Raw genomic sequence first — 15240 nt, forward strand, 5'->3', positions numbered from 1 at the left:
TGGACGTTTGCTGATTTAATTCGCCGTTTTTCTCTTTGTTTTCCTGAAAAGCGGAAATGAGAAAAACGTTAAATGTGGTAGTTTTCTTTCTAAAAATCAAGTCCGTCTTTCTTCACCTCATCCTGTAGCTTCATGTCTCAGTTCTGATCGTCGGGGTCGATGGACGGATCCGGCCGCTTTTCATTTTCCGCATTTTCAGTGGATTTACTGGAGGATTCTGTCAGGCAGGTCTGCAGTCACTGTGTGTGTGAGTGTGTGAGTGTGTGTGTGTGTGTGTGTGTGTGTGTGTGTGTGTGTGTGTGTGTGTCATTCTACCTTCCCGTCCTCAGCGAATCACCACGCCTGCTCTGTATTTCGTTCTTCCTGAGCTGAATGTCAGCTGTGAGCGGTGTTCCTGACTCTGACGCTCGTACCGATGAGTTGACGGAGATCACCGGACTGTCGCGGTTTCATCCTCCTTTGTTTGTTTGTTTGTTTGTTTGTTTGTTTGTTTGTTTGTTTGTTTGATTGTTTGTTTGTTGGTCTTCACGATGCCTCCTCCCACTGCCGTCTGTGATGGCTCCATTGTCGTTCCTCATCTGTGATCATGAGCAGTGGTGTCTGGATGGATATCCCTTATTAGCGTGTCACAAAGTGGCGTCTGGCGGCGCGGCGGCGGCGAGCAGCCGGCGTTCCCGTGCGGCACTGCTGATGTCGACGCCGCACGGGGAAGCTTGGCTCGGCCAGGTGAAGCCAGGTTCAAACTGTGGAGATTCGGCTGATAGAAAGGGATAACATGCAAACCTGGAAACACACGGCATGCCGCTCGGCGTGTGTGTGTGTGTGTGTCCGTCCGTGTGTGTGTGAGTGTGTGTGTGTGTCCATGTGTGTGTGAGGGGCTCTTCACCTGGTGTGTGTTTGACTCCTGTGCTTCGCCCCACAGTTCACCTGCTGTCAGAGACCATCCAGGGAGTGACGGCCACCGCCACCGGAGTCCAGTACCAGCAGTCCTGGCTCTGCATCCTGTGAGTGTGTGTGTGTGTGTGTGTGTGTGTGTGTGTGTGTGTGTGTGTGTGTGTGTGTGTGAGATGTAGCATGCATTCACTGTTACCGTCTGTCTCTCAGTCTCACTGACTGCTAGCTTTAGCTTTAGCATTATTCAAAACTTAAGCGATGAGCAGCGGAAGCTGTTGCTGTTTCACTAAACTCCTGTTTACTGGACGACGAGCAGCTCATTCATTCTGAACTCCTTCTGAAGTCCTGACAGGAAAGATGTCTCACTGTAACAAGCTTTAGCTTATCGAGCGTCTTCCTCCTCTAACATCAGACTTTAGAGCATTCTTACTTTTGATTGTAGAGTTATTCCAAAGTAACTCTCTATTTCTACTTTTTATTTTAATTAACTACTAAATCCTCCAATTTCCTAAGTAATGAGTAGTAATGAGGATCAGTCGTTTATTTTTATCTATTTATTTAAGTTACTTTCTGGTTACTTTGATCATTAACATAATCTAAAGACCTGCTTTCTGGAACGTGTCAGTGTTGGTTAGTTGGTCGGCTGGTTAGTGGTAACTGTAACTATATAACCATCACTAATGAGTGGAAGCCTGAGAACACAGACTGAAGGTAAATAAGACTCCTGTCGTGAATCTTTCGTGAAGACGGTTCGTTTCTCGGGTTTCATCAACGTTTGAAATGCAGCAAGTTTTATCCAGCAAGACGCCGAAGCGGCACATTTCCATTCAGGTCACAGCGGGAGGAGCGGCTCGTAATTACGGCTCGGCCGGCCTGTAAAGGAGGCAGATAGAGGTCAAGTGAAGGTCAAAGTGGAGGGAGAGGATCGCCCAGACCTGCTCTCCGCCGTCCAACACACACGGCGTCGTGTGTGTTCTCTTATTTGATGCACAGCCAGCGCAACGTCGCTTCGCATCACGTTGACCTTGAAAATGTCCTTGAATTTAAAGCTTCTCAGTTTCATTATGCTCAGCTTCATATCACATACAGTGATTTATGAGTCCCCGTTCGTTCTTCATCATGTCTGCATTCCTGTAAAATATCTGATTAATGGTTCTAACATGCAGTAAGTGAGCCGATAAAACACAATAAACCGTTTGATGTGAATCCGTACCGTCCCAGCTCGGCGCATGTGGTGTGTGTTCCGGCTCTGGAATGACATTTGTATTAATAAAAGGAAAATATTAAAACTGCAAAGTAGAAATGGAGCAATTGGAATCTCTCTGTAACCTGATCAAGGCGATGCATTATTAAATCTCTTTATGCAATCAGCACAGCAGCTCGGAGTGTCATGGAGGAGGAAGCAGGGGAATGAGAGGTGGAGCGGCGCTGAAGCAGGCGTCCTTCATCTTTAATGTACGGAGAACGTAAACAAGCAGCGATCCTGGAGAGCAGGACGACCTCCTGAATATTCAGCTCAGCTCAGCGTCGTGGAACGATTCCCAGATTCAGGAACGTCTTCAGTGTTTTATCGTTTTGACACTTTTCTTTTTCCCAGATCGATTTGAAGAGAACTGCAGCAAAGTGACAGGAAGTAAACTGCTGAAGTCGATTCGTAGCCGATCATCTGTGTTTATCAGACCAGAGGATCCAACTGCAGATTACCGGAGACGTATTTTCACTCCGAGTTCAGAGAATCAGACTTTCAGACGAGCCGAAGCAGAAAAAACATTTATTTATGACTCCAGGTGGAGGTGAAGCTCAGAACGAGCCGAACCCAAGGATTTCATGCACAAAACACAAGGTGTGTGTGTGTGTGTGTGTGTGTGTGTGTGTGTGTGTGTGTGTGTGTGTGTGTGTGTGTGTGTGTGTGTGTGTGTGTGTGTGTTGGAGCAGAGAAATGAGGTTAATCTATGGAAATGAGTGGTGCTGCTGGTGAGGTGAGGGGTTGACATTTATGAAAACTCTTCCTCCTCCTCCTCCTCCTCCTCTTCCTCCTCCTCCTCCTCCTCCTCCTCCTCCTCCTCCTCTTCCTCCTCCTCCTCCTCCTCCTCCTCTTCTTCCTCCTCCTCTTCCTCCTCTTCTTCCTCCTCTTCTTCCTCCTCCTCCTCCTCCTCCTCCTCCTCCTCTTCCTCCTCCTCTTCCTCCTCCTCCTCTTCCTCCTCCTCTTCCTCCTCCTCCTCTTCCTCCTCTTCCTCCTCTTCCTCCTCCTCCTCCTCCTCCTCCTCCTCCTCTTCCTCCTCCTCTTCCTCCTCCTCCTCTTCCTCCTCTTCCTCCTCCTTTTCCTCCTCCTCCTCCTCCTCCTCCTCCTCCTCCTCCTCCTCTCCTCTTCCTCCTCCTCTTCCTCCTCCTCTTCCTCCTCTTCCTCCTCTTCCTCCTCCTTTTCCTCCTCCTCCTCCTCCTCCTCCTCCTCCTCCTCCTCTTCCTCCTCTTCCTCCTCCTCCTCCTCCTCCTCTTCCTCCTCCTTTTCCTCCTCCTCCTCCTCCTCCTCCTCTTCCTCCTCCTCTTCCTCCTCCTCCTCCTCTTCCTCCTCCTCCTCCTCCTCCTCCTCCTCCTCCTCTTCTTCCTACTCCTCTTCCTCCTCCTCTTCCTCCTCCTCCTCCTCCTCCTCCTCCTCCTCCAGCTGTAACGTCAAGCACCTCCAGCGGCGTCACGTTTGCATCTCCCGCCTTGAGAGGCCTCAGAATTGGGGGGAGAACTGCTGCGAGGTTCGCTACGTCATCCTGATCCTGGCCCCGCTGAAGATGGTGAGTGCTGCTCCGCCCCCCCGCCACCCCCCTGCCACCCCCCCTTCAGCCCCTCCCCGGGGGGGCTCACATGTCTGTGGTGTGTCACTGACCACAGCTCCTCCTCTGGAGCGTCCAGGACGAGGCTGATCTCAGATCAGGAAGAATCCTGTTGAAACACAAACAGCAGCTTCATTTCTTCAGGCTGCGGCTCTGAACGTCTTCAGCACTGTTTCAGTTTGAGAGAAACCTCTGCACGTCATGATCATGTGTTAAAGTCATGCTCAGTGGCGTTTATGGAGCAGCAGCGTCATTTTGTCTCGTCTTCATTCCATAAATAGTTTAAAGAATCCTTTAAAATCATCGTTCAGGCGTTTGAAGAGTTTTGGTTCTCAGATGGTTCTGAATCAGACACTGCGGGACGAACCGCGTCTTTACGACGAGCCGCTCGCTTCAAGGCTGGATTCTGACTTTCATTTTGTTAAATAACTGTGATTAAAAGGCTGGAGCTGCTGACCTGAGATCAGCTGACCTGAGATCAGCTGACCTGAGATCAGCTGAAGAGCCGCCGGCTTCCCGGCGTGGGCACGAGTGTGTGTCGGGTCGCAGCGTTTTCCTGAGACTGTGAAGAGCCTGGAGAGGGTCACATGTCCTGCAAAACCCCCCAACACACACACACACACACACACACACACACACACACGTGCCTGCTGGTGTCTTCAGATGGCTCTGAGTGCCGCCCCCCCCCCCCCCCACTCTGTCTTTCCCGGGGGATCCTGGGAATCAGCGATGCCTGGACCGACTGCGTTACATCTTCTGTTGTTTGTTTGTTTGTTTCTCCGGTTTCCAGGCCTTCCTCCGCCGTCTTTTTCTGTTTGTGTCCAGCATGCAGGCCGGTTTGTGTCAGTTCCTGTCTGCAGAGCCTGCAGCGCCTCCATCCCGTCTCCCAGACATTAATCTGAGCCCCGAGTGAACGTGAAGCGCCGCTACGTCTCCGTTACCCTGCTTCGTCCAGACCGAGTCTAGAAGGGTCTGGGATCATAGTGATAAGCGGGGTTTCTCTGGTGTGTGTGTGTGTGTGTGTGTGTGTGTGTGTGTGGTGGGGTGGACCCGTCCATCACACACTGTTTAGGAGCGTTTTTTCTTAAATTCTTCTCTCTGCTCAGATTGAATGTGCCGAACAGGCCTGACCTTTAACGGGAAAGTGCTTGTCTTCGTCTTTATTCAGCGAGTTAAACTCACACCTGACAGCGGCCCTCACCCTCGCCCTCTCCTTCACCCTCTCACCTGCCCTCACCCTCGCCCTCTCCTTCACCCTCTCACCTGCCCTCACCCTCGCCCTCACTTTCACCCTCACCCCCACCCACGCCCTCACCCTAGCCCCGCACTCACCCTCACCCTTGCCCCCACCCCCGCCCCCGCCCTCACCCTAGCCCCGCCCTCACCCTTGCCCCCACCCTCGCCCCCGCCCTCACCCTAGCCCCGCCCTCACCCTCACCCTCGCCCCCACCCTCGCCCCCGCCCTTGCCCTCGCCCCCGCCCTCACCCTAGCCCCGCCCTACGGAAACTCCTGCAGCTTTGTTTTTATTGGATTTGAGCTGCTGGAGTTTCATCCTGAATTCACCTGAACTCCTCAACCTTTCAGAATAACCAGAGAATGTAAAACCAGACGTTCATGCGCTCATCACCGCGATGGAGCGCAGAACGTCTGCAGAACGTCTGCAGAACGTCTGCAGAACGTCTGCAGACAGGGACGGCCGTCACACAGGAAGTCATACTGGGAACCGAGCAGGAAGCGATCAGGAAACGAATCTCCAGCCGCAGAGTCGGTTTCAGTGAGTCGACCGGTGAAAGCACAGGCGAGCAGACGATCCGGCCTCCGTCAGCTTCAGGCTGGGTTGTTTTCATCTTTCTCACTGAACTCAGAGGGTTCCTGCGCCACCTTGTGGCTCGCAGCGGTATCACATGCTTGGACTGTGTCTTTATAACATTAATGGATGGAATATTGATCCACTGAAGTCTCTGACGCCGCAGACTGTTTGACGTGACAGACTGAACGGTCGTGACAGGGTGAGTCGGTGTAGGACTGCCGGCTGTGAGAGAAGGCTCCTCTGTCCCTCAGCTGATTGGTCGGCTGTGGTAGGTTGTGGTTGTACCGTGGCTGAAGCCGTCAGACCTGGAGCCACTGCTGCTCCTGTGGATCCTGACGGAGCCATCAGGTCCTCGTCCGGGACCTGGATCCTCTAGATTACCCACAATTCCTCCTTCAGCTCAGCGATCAGAGCAGGAAGCTTAACGGCTTTAGAAACTCTGTTTACTGCAGCTGCTGCTGAACGCCGAGCCCCAAGAGTCTCCGTCACCATCTGGAGAGTCTGTGAGACGGCGAGAGGCCTGCTGGAGGCCCGGACAGCCTGCCAGGACCGCCTCACCCTGTCACCGCCTCACCCTGTCACCGGTTCACCCTGTCACCACCTCACCCTGTCACCAGTTTACCCTGTCACCACCTCACCCTGTCACCACCTCACCCTGTCACTATCTGGAGAGTCTGTATGACTCCCTGCTGGAAACCCTGACAGCCTGCCAGGACCAGCTCACCCTGTCACCAGTTCACCACCTCACTCCGTCACCTCACCGTCTTAGCCCTGCTCTGCTGCCCCCTGACCTCTGACCCCTGACCCCTGACCCCTGCCAGTATCCTCTGGTGGCTTCCCCTCTGGAGACTTGAATCCTCGGGCCGGTCCGGTTTGCTGGTTTGGATCCAGGATTCTTCTGCAGCTGTTTGACTTTCAGGATCTCAGAAGTTTGGAAGCTTAAACACATTCTGGCACAAGAACATTGATTTTCACTTTAATTTAGATTTGAAATAAGGTTTCATGAGTAGTGTAAAAAAAAAAAAAAAAACTCCCCTAAATCAGAGTGAGACTTTTCTAGTTTGGTAAAGTTTGACTTTTCTATTCAATAAAAGCTGCAAACATCAGAATTTCTGTGAATGTTGATCAAATCATCACATTAATGAGAAGTGAAGTCATGAAGCTGCATGTGGAGGAAAACAACTCACCTAACATGTGATTTCATTGTTTTTGCAACATTTTGTGATTAGCAGTGATTCGCTCTCTTCCCTCACAGCAAGAAGGTCCTGGGTTCAATTCCCGATCAGGCCTTTCTGTGTCGAGTTTGCATGTTCTTCTCCCCCATGTGTCTCCGGCTCCTTTCCACCGTCCAGAAACATGCTGTGAGGTTAACTGGGGGCTCTAAGGGTGGACCCCGTCCTCCACCCGCCCTCCTACAGTCCTCCACCTGTCCAGGGCGGCCTCTGCCCTCGCCCATAAGCAGCTCATTTCGTTTTCAGTGAAGGGTTGAAGGTGCAAAGTGCAGGTTTTGAGCTTTAGGTGGCGCTAGTGAGTCAGTGTAGATCAGCGATCATCAGATTTAAACTTTGTAGTTTTATCTTTCTTACCGTCATCATGACAAATAACTCACATGCTCCCTGCACCACCTAGTGGTACAAGCCGGAACTGCATCTCATTAATTGAACATTAAACGCCAGGAGTGTTGATTAATTAACAAAGAAACGAAACATGTCTTTATTGTGATTTCAACACGTAAAATATAAGAAAGACTGAAGTGGAATAAAGTGTGTTTCAGTGCAGAACCATCTGATCTTTGATTTTCTCTCCCAGAAAAGCACCAAGACGGCGATGGAGCTGGGCCGGACGTTCGCCACGCTCTTCTCCGACATCTCCTTCCGGCAGAAGCTGCTGGAGACCAAGACGCAGGAGGAGTTCAAGGAGGCGCTGGTGTTCCAGAGGCACCAGCTGACGGCCACCAACCAGCAGCCCATCGTCCTGGGGAAGGAGGAGACGGACCCCCGCAGCCACAAGCCCCTCAAGGTACCGCAGACCGGGGGGGCCGGGGGGCCGGGGGGTCGGAGCGGGGGCAGCTTGGTCCGTCACCGCGATACTCAGTGGGAAAAGACATCAATCCCCAAATCCAGTCGTTTGAAGAGTCTGAACAGACTGAACTGCAGAACCAGACGAACCGGAACGTCACAGGTTCTTCACCATGGTCTCACTTCTGATTCAGGAACAGGTTTTTGTTTTCTGTCCTCCATATTTTTTCCCAATCTCCAGTCCGGTCTGTGCATCCTCCTCTTCCTCTTCTTCCTCCTCCTCTTCCTCCTCCTCCTCCTCTTCCTCACTCCCCTGACTGGACTCCTCCAGCTTTTGGTCCCACTAATCAATCAGCATGAGCTCCTGCCAGGCCTCCTCAGCGGCCAAATGACCTTACATCCCTCACAGTCCTGTCAGAACCCCGGCACACACACACACACACACACACACACACACACACACACACACACACACACACACACACACACACACACACACACACACACACATGGAGGGAGGAGGAGAGGGATGGAGGGAGGAGGAGAGGGATAGAGGGAGGAGGAGAGGCGGGAGGGAGGGGGAGATGGAGGGAGGAGGAGAGGGAGGGAGGAGGAGAGGGATGGAAGCAGGAGGAGAGGGAGGGAGGGAGGAGGAGAGGGAGGGAGGAGGAGGAGAGGGAGGGAGGAGGAGGAGAAGGATGAAGGGAGGAGGAGAGGGATGGAGGGAGGAGGAGAGGGATGGAGGGAGGAGGAGAAGGATGGAGGGAGGAGGAGATGGAGGGAGGAGGAGAGGGATGGAAGGAGGAGGAGAAGGATGAAGGGAGGAGGAGAGGGATGGAGGGAGGAGGAGAGGGATGGAGGGAGGAGGAGAGGGATGGAGGGATGGAGGGAGGAGGAGAGGGATGGAGGGAGGAGGAGAAGGATGGAGGGAGGAGGAGAAGGATGGAGGCAGGAGGAGAGGGATGGAGGAGGAGGAGAAGGATGAAGGGAGGAGGAGAGGGATGGAGGGAGGAGGAGATGGAGAGAGGAGGAGAGGGATGGAAGGAGGAGAATGATGAAGGGAGGAGGAGAGGGAGGGAGGAGGAGAGGGATGGAGGGAGGAGGAGAAGGATGAAGGGAGGAGGAGAGGGAGGGAGGAGGAGAGGGATGGAGGGAGGAGGAGAGGGATGGAGGGAGGAGGAGAGGGATGGAGGGAGGAGGAGAGGGAGGGAGGAGGAGAATGATGAAGGGAGGAGGAGAGGGAGGGAGGAGGAGAGGGATGGAGGGAGGAGGAGAAGGATGAAGGGAGGAGGAGAGGGAGGGAGGAGGAGAGGGATGGAGGGAGGAGGAGAGGGATGGAGGGAGGAGGAGAGGGATGGAGGGAGGAGGTGAGGGATGGAGGGAGGAGGAGAGGGATGGAGGGAGGAGGAGAGGGATGGAGGGAGGAGGGGAGGCGGGAGGAGGAGAGGGATGGAGGGAGGAGAAGAGGGATGGAGGGAGGAGGAGAGGCGGGAGGAGAGGCGACTCGTTGGAGCCGGTGGAACCGACAGCAGAGCAGGTCGTCGGGCCGATCTGCCTCCTCAGCCGGATCTGGAACGGCGCTCCGGTGTTTCTGTGGCTTCACTCCATCGACCGTTCAGAGAAAATGGCAAACAGGTGGACTGTAATTCCTCCCCGAGACCATTGTTTGTCCAACCTGAGCCAGAACACACACACACACACACACACACACACACACACACACACACCCGGCGTGGTCATAATGAACGGATCCGTGTTGTCGGGGATTTGACGGCTGAGCGCTCGCCGCTTGCCGCTTCAGAGAAAACAAACCAGGAAACGTTTCTGCTGCTGTTTGTTTTCATGTTGTTTACGTTCAGTTAAATTTCTTTGTTCTGCCAAAACCATCAAACCTCTTTCGGGTGACAAATGAGACGGGGATGATTTTCCCAGGAGCTTCTCCCCGCCGCCCCTCCTGCCGCTCGCTCCATTTAACGCCATGTTCAACAAGAAAATGAAACGCCGGCTAATTGGATAATTCCCTTAATAAGCTCAATCAGGGCAGCCGATTCACCTCCCGTCTGCTGGAACCTGAAAGCTCCTCTTTCAAGAAGCACTTCATGCCTTTTTTTAACATCTTTAAAGAAACGGCTGTCAGTCAGAGTTGTTGTTCCTCCTCCTGCCGCTGCTGCAGACGGCGGCGTTCCATCAATCCGCCGCCGCCGGCCTCGCTTTGGGAGCGGCCCGGTGGAAACACCGGCGCCTTCGCCACTTCGCTGGAGCCTTGGCGTTTTCGTACCGTTGATTTTTTCTGACCAGAAGACAAAATTCGAGACGTCTTTCTGACTTCGCCTCACAAACAGACTTCAGTGGTTTTCAACCCACAGCCTTGGAATTCACCTCACCATTACAAGACATTCAGCCTCAAACAGACGTCTGGCAGGTCATCAATACAGAGCTGCTAATTCATTAAAACCACAACTTCCCCACATCAGAGCCTCTGGACGGGAACAGGAAGTGTTCCCAGTCCGATCCTCCCAACGGAACCGCTAGCTGGTCGCTAGTTTAGCATCAATAATCAGTCAATAGGTGAACATTCGAAGTGGTTTCAGGTCAAGGCGCTGAGAAAGCGATAGATTAACCACAGTCATGAATGTGAACCCTAAAACCCCAAAACAATAACCAGGAAAACCAAGGATCATGGGAGATTCAGGATGTCTTTCAAAATGGCCGACCCGCCGTTCATCTGGTTGTTTTAATTGCTATTTAATTGCGACACGACTCTGTTATTGAGGAGGAGGAACGGGAGCGTTTAGCTCGTCCAGGGGAACATCTGGCTGCTGATAGAGGAAATAATGGAGGGCCTGGGATGGAGCCCTGAGGAACTCCAGCAGGGTTTCTCACCATCAGCCGTTACATACTGTGTTCTGTGAGAGTCACGGATTTAAAGCTCCAGCTTCAACACGTCTCCTCGTCCAGGAAGACTCCGGCTTTTCATCGACGTTTGGCGAGTTTTCCAGTTGGGCGGTGGTGTTGAGTGAAATGTGGCGGCGCCGCTGGTTCAGTGGTGGATCCAGCTCAGCCTTCTGAAACCGGATTCATCGGATCAAATTCCCTCCTGCTGATTGGAAACGTTCGGATCAGCCCAGGAAGCCAGAGCGGAGCTGCACACCTGACTTCCTGTCGAGCAGCCCTGCTTCCAGCCGGCTCCTCTTTTACTTTCCAAGCTGAGGTTTGCAGCTCTGGCGTGCCGGGTGTTGGAACGGAGCGTTTTCTTTTTCACGGCGATCCTGCTCCTTTCTACACGCCTTTTTTCATCCCTCAGTCTCGCAGCTTCATCTGGTTCACTCGCAGCAGTTTCTATCTTTCTGTCTTAAAATCCAGCAGACCCGGCTTGAGATTGTCCCTGAGGAAAATAGCTCCCAGTATTGGTTTGTTTTCATTGGGATTAAATATTGAGCGTGTTTCCCAGAGCTGGGATGAATTCATGCTGTAATATTAATGTCCCGCCGTGCAGCGATTCGCGGTTTGCATTCTTCCTGGTTTCTGTTTTCACAGTTCTTGGGTTTGGAGGTGCAGGCCTTTCCTCAGCTGGCTCCCCGGGACTCTTACCTGTGGACTTTCTTCTCAGTGTTTGGACTTTTTGTGGATCTTTTCCGTCTTTCTTGTCCGTTCAGGTCGACTTGTTGCTGGAGGAAGTTCTGAAACATGTCAGAGTTTCATGAAGTCTTTCTCCTCGTCTTTAAACTCCAGAAGTTCGTCCCCAGATAAACAGATAAACAACCATGTGGAGACTCATTTTGAAGTTTTTCTTTATTCTGACACAAAGTGAACGTAAAGAAAGTGAAGATATTTTAACCAAACCGATCAATTCGCACCTGAAATATCTTCAGTCTCAACGCACAGTCAGTTTCAATGAAACCTTCTTCTGTAAAATCCAGAAGCTCCTCCTCCAGCTGTAGCATTCTGGGAGTTTTTCCAAACTGTCCCTCCAGGATGCTGCAGGATGGTTACAGCTGCCCGCAGTCCGGATCCTTCCGTGTCCTTGAGCAAGGCATGAAACTACTAATGCAGCAGCTGTCAGTTTGTTCACAGTTTGTAATGCGACTGACTGGGAAATGTTTAGGTCCATTAAAGCAGGAAAAACACGATATGGAAGAAAGTGAAAGTGGAAAGTAGAAAAAATGCAAATGAGGGGAAATCCCTTCTCGTAATTTCAGTTTTGCTTTTTTGTTTTTTTTTTAAGTGAATTCGATTCACATAGAAATATCTTAACTGGCAAGATTGTGGTTTATTAAATATTGAATTTGGTGAATATTTTTCAAGAAACGTCTTCATGAAAAACAATTTTTCTTTTGTTGAAAACCTTCAAGATTTTAGCATTTCAGATGTATTGAAGGTCAAAAGGTCTCACTGACGGTCAGACACTCTGCTGCTGAAAAATAAAGTTTGAAGCTTTGGTGCAATGTTCAGGTCGTGGATCACATAGAATCAAGTCAAGAAAACTTTATGACTATTTTTCATTATAAAAACTTTGTTTTCCTTTTTTATGCAAAATTTAATTTATCACTTGTTATGTTAAAAATTAAAAAAGAAAATTAATTAAAAGTAGTCAAAAGTATTTTCAAATATCTTTTTAGAAAAATGTGACTTTTTTGTTCAACTTATTTTGTTCAGAACAAAAAACAAATATACTTATAGTGATTTTTATTTTAAGTTAAAATAAAGTAAATCAATTCTTTATATTTTTTCATTAAGAGTTATCAAAATAGATGTTTTCATAAAAAAATTACTTTGTTTAAAAAAATCTGAATTCAGAATTGAGAATGACAGGTTGAATATGTTTACAAATTTGATCAACATTAGATTTTTTTTTCAAATCTTATATTTTTTCATCCTTTGAAATTTTCCCGAAAAAGTTGATAATTTTTCTATATTGATATTTCTTCGCGTGTCGTCTGATGAGCGAGAAGTGAGACTTTCTGTCTGTTCATGGTGAAACGTGAGTGAAGCAGATTTGATGTTTTTTGCGTTTGAGCCTTGTTTCCTCGCCGCCGCTGCAGGAGCAGCAGCAGCTCTGACCTCTGACCTCTGACCTCTCTCCGCAGTGTCAGGACTTCTTCAGGGCCGGCCGGGGGATTTACGAGGACCTGCGCCGCCGACTGCCTTTCTACCCCTCGGACTTCACAGACGGTAGGCAGGGCCGTCAGGCCTCCCCCCCCCCCGTCCTCGCCACGTGACCTCTGACCTCTGGCGCTGGAGCCTCACAGTGTAGCTTTTAAGTGGCGGCGTGGAGGAGTCTGCCGCTGGAACCACATCGGCTGGTTCCAGTCATGTGAGGGTCAGCAGATGATCTTCATCATCATCATCATCATCATCGTCGTCTGATGAAGGTCACAGGACCAGAATCACTCTGATCTCATTAGAGCCCAGTTAAAGGGTTTGGCTCCAGAGGCAGTTCCTCCAGGGTGGGAGCGGCGTGGGGCCGGCCTGGCTGTTCCTCGCCGCTCGCCGCTCACGTTTCCGCCGTGGTCGTATGAAAGTGGCGAGCCTCCTGCGCTGAGCGTGAGTCCTGTGTCTGTCTGTCTGTCTCCCCTCAGGGATCGTCGGCAGCAACAAGACCCTGCTGAAGTACATGACCACGGCCATCTTCCTCTACATCGCCATCCTGCTGCCCGCCATCGCGTTCGGCTCGCTCAACGACGAGAGCACGCGCGGCGAGATCGGTGAGGCGCCGCCGACACGTGACGCCGGCGTTTACCGGTTATTGATTCAGCTCGTGCACACCGGAGGCGGAGGTCATGTTTCAGGCTCGGGGAGAACGTGAAGCTCCGCCGGCTCGTCTCCCTTCAGCACGACGCACTCTTCATCGATATCCTGCAGCTTCTGGACGTCACTTTAGAAAATCCTGCTTGACTTTTGACATCAGTCTGAAATGATCACTGCGTTTAACAGAAGAACTGAAACGATTCATGCTACATGCTACATGCTAAAGAGTTTATCTGATTGGGGGTTCAGTCTGGGCGTTCTCTGTCTTCCATGTAAAAGTCCTGTCAGTAAATTCTGCAGACTGTCTGAAACGGACGGTTCGGCTGAAGCATGAAAGTTTGATGAACTTGTTTTCCTTCGTCTTCGTCTTCGTCGCCTTCGGCGTTCGGAGCCTGGACTGTTCCAGAAACACCCCCCAGTCTTCCTGGACTCTCACACACATTTTCAAACATTTCAAGCCTGAACTGATTACGTTCTCATGTTTTCTCATTTGCATTTTGAGTGGAGGATAAAAGTGAGAAAACTTTTTCGACTTTGGCTAAAAGACGTCAGAATGAATCCACAAGTCAGCAGACGCTTCCTCCAGATACTGTAATGGTATTATTTTCCATTTATTAGCATATAGTAGCATATTTACTCTTAAGACGCCGGGGAAAAATTAGCATCAATTTGAAAAAGTGTTTGTCTGCATTAGAAATGTGAATCCGGTCCTCAGACGCGTCTGGCTCTGCAGCGCTTCCCTCCCGGAGCAGCTCTCAACCAAAAGCAGAGAATTAGAGGAAATAATGAACTACCAAAGCTTCAGGTTTAGTTACTCTGCGGTTTTTTCTTCCATAAAACGGTTTTCATGTTGTGTGTTTTCGGACTTTACGTGGATAAAGTGGCGTTCATCTAATCTTAAATAAAGATGAAAGTCACATTCATCTGATGGACCCACTGATTACAAACATCTTTATTATAATTGTCATAAAGACAAATTCAGATTCATGTGTAACCAGTGCAGCATTCACAGTGTCTATAAAGACTCTTAACTTTAATCAAATGGAATGAATTTTATTTGGTTCCAAAGAAAATTCACTGAATCTTTTTTGTTGTGGAGCCATGAAATTAAAATCAGTGAAATGAAGCTGTGACTCCACCTGTTTCAGCGACAACAGTGTGTTTTAGAAAGGAGGAGATACTTTCTGGAATATTTCCTTTTTCCTTCATTATAATAACAGAGGGGTGATCATCAGACACCGATCCTTTATTCCACACAGACCCTTCACTCCTCACGCTTTCTGGTCACTTTTTCTGCTTTTCAGGGTGAATCAGTGAGACGGATTTTTCCCTCTTCAGGTTTTAGACAGCTGGATTCTGATGTTTTTGCTGGTTTCTCTCTGGCTGCTCGGAGTCATGACCAGGAAAATGAAAATGAGCAGCGCGTCCCCCGTGTCTCCTGTCTCTCCGTCCAGATGTGAGGAAGACCATCATCGGCCAGAGCATCGGCGGCGTCATCTACTCGCTGTTCGCCGGCTCGCCGCTGGTCATCCCGCTCACCACGGCTCCTCTGGCCATCTTCATCAGCGGTAGGCTTCCCTCCGCCGCGGTCTGTTCAGCCAGAGCGCCGCTCCAGTGGACGGACGGCAGGAATCCCTGTCTGCCTCATCGTGTTTGGTTTCAGGGGCTTTTGTTTCTGAGCATCAGGGTCATTCAGCTGACTTTACAGCAGCTTTTTCTACAGTTTGCTCAGTTTAACTCACAGAAACACAAATCTAAATGTTACAGCTTAAATTAATCCATCGTAGCCATGTCCTCTGTTCTGACAATACAGTAAACAGGTTTAGTTTCCGGGGGACTTCAATTTGTGACGGAGCGAAAGAGAGGCCAGATGCCTGACAGCATCGCACAGAAACAACGCGACAATAGTGTCAAGATGGTGACCGACACTTCTGGTCTCTGAAA

The 15240-nt window shown here is 50.5% G+C and overlaps 1 protein-coding gene across 2 annotated transcripts in view; it reads left to right on the top strand.

The window, feature by feature from the left end:
* The window catches only part of slc4a11 (solute carrier family 4 member 11), a 95939-nt gene that overhangs the window by 61517 nt on the left and 19182 nt on the right, over nucleotides 1–15240 (top strand). For both annotated transcript variants that reach the window (XM_030116261.1, XM_030116262.1), the window contains 6 exons: nucleotides 923–1004; nucleotides 3557–3680; nucleotides 7340–7549; nucleotides 12636–12720; nucleotides 13128–13253; nucleotides 14751–14864. In XM_030116261.1, the coding sequence (XP_029972121.1) occupies nucleotides 923–1004; nucleotides 3557–3680; nucleotides 7340–7549; nucleotides 12636–12720; nucleotides 13128–13253; nucleotides 14751–14864 (741 nt within the window). The remainder of the gene's footprint in view (nucleotides 1–922; nucleotides 1005–3556; nucleotides 3681–7339; nucleotides 7550–12635; nucleotides 12721–13127; nucleotides 13254–14750; nucleotides 14865–15240) is intronic.

Source organism: Salarias fasciatus, chromosome 19 (assembly GCF_902148845.1).
Source record: "Salarias fasciatus chromosome 19, fSalaFa1.1, whole genome shotgun sequence".
Taxonomy (NCBI): domain Eukaryota; kingdom Metazoa; phylum Chordata; class Actinopteri; order Blenniiformes; family Blenniidae; genus Salarias; species Salarias fasciatus.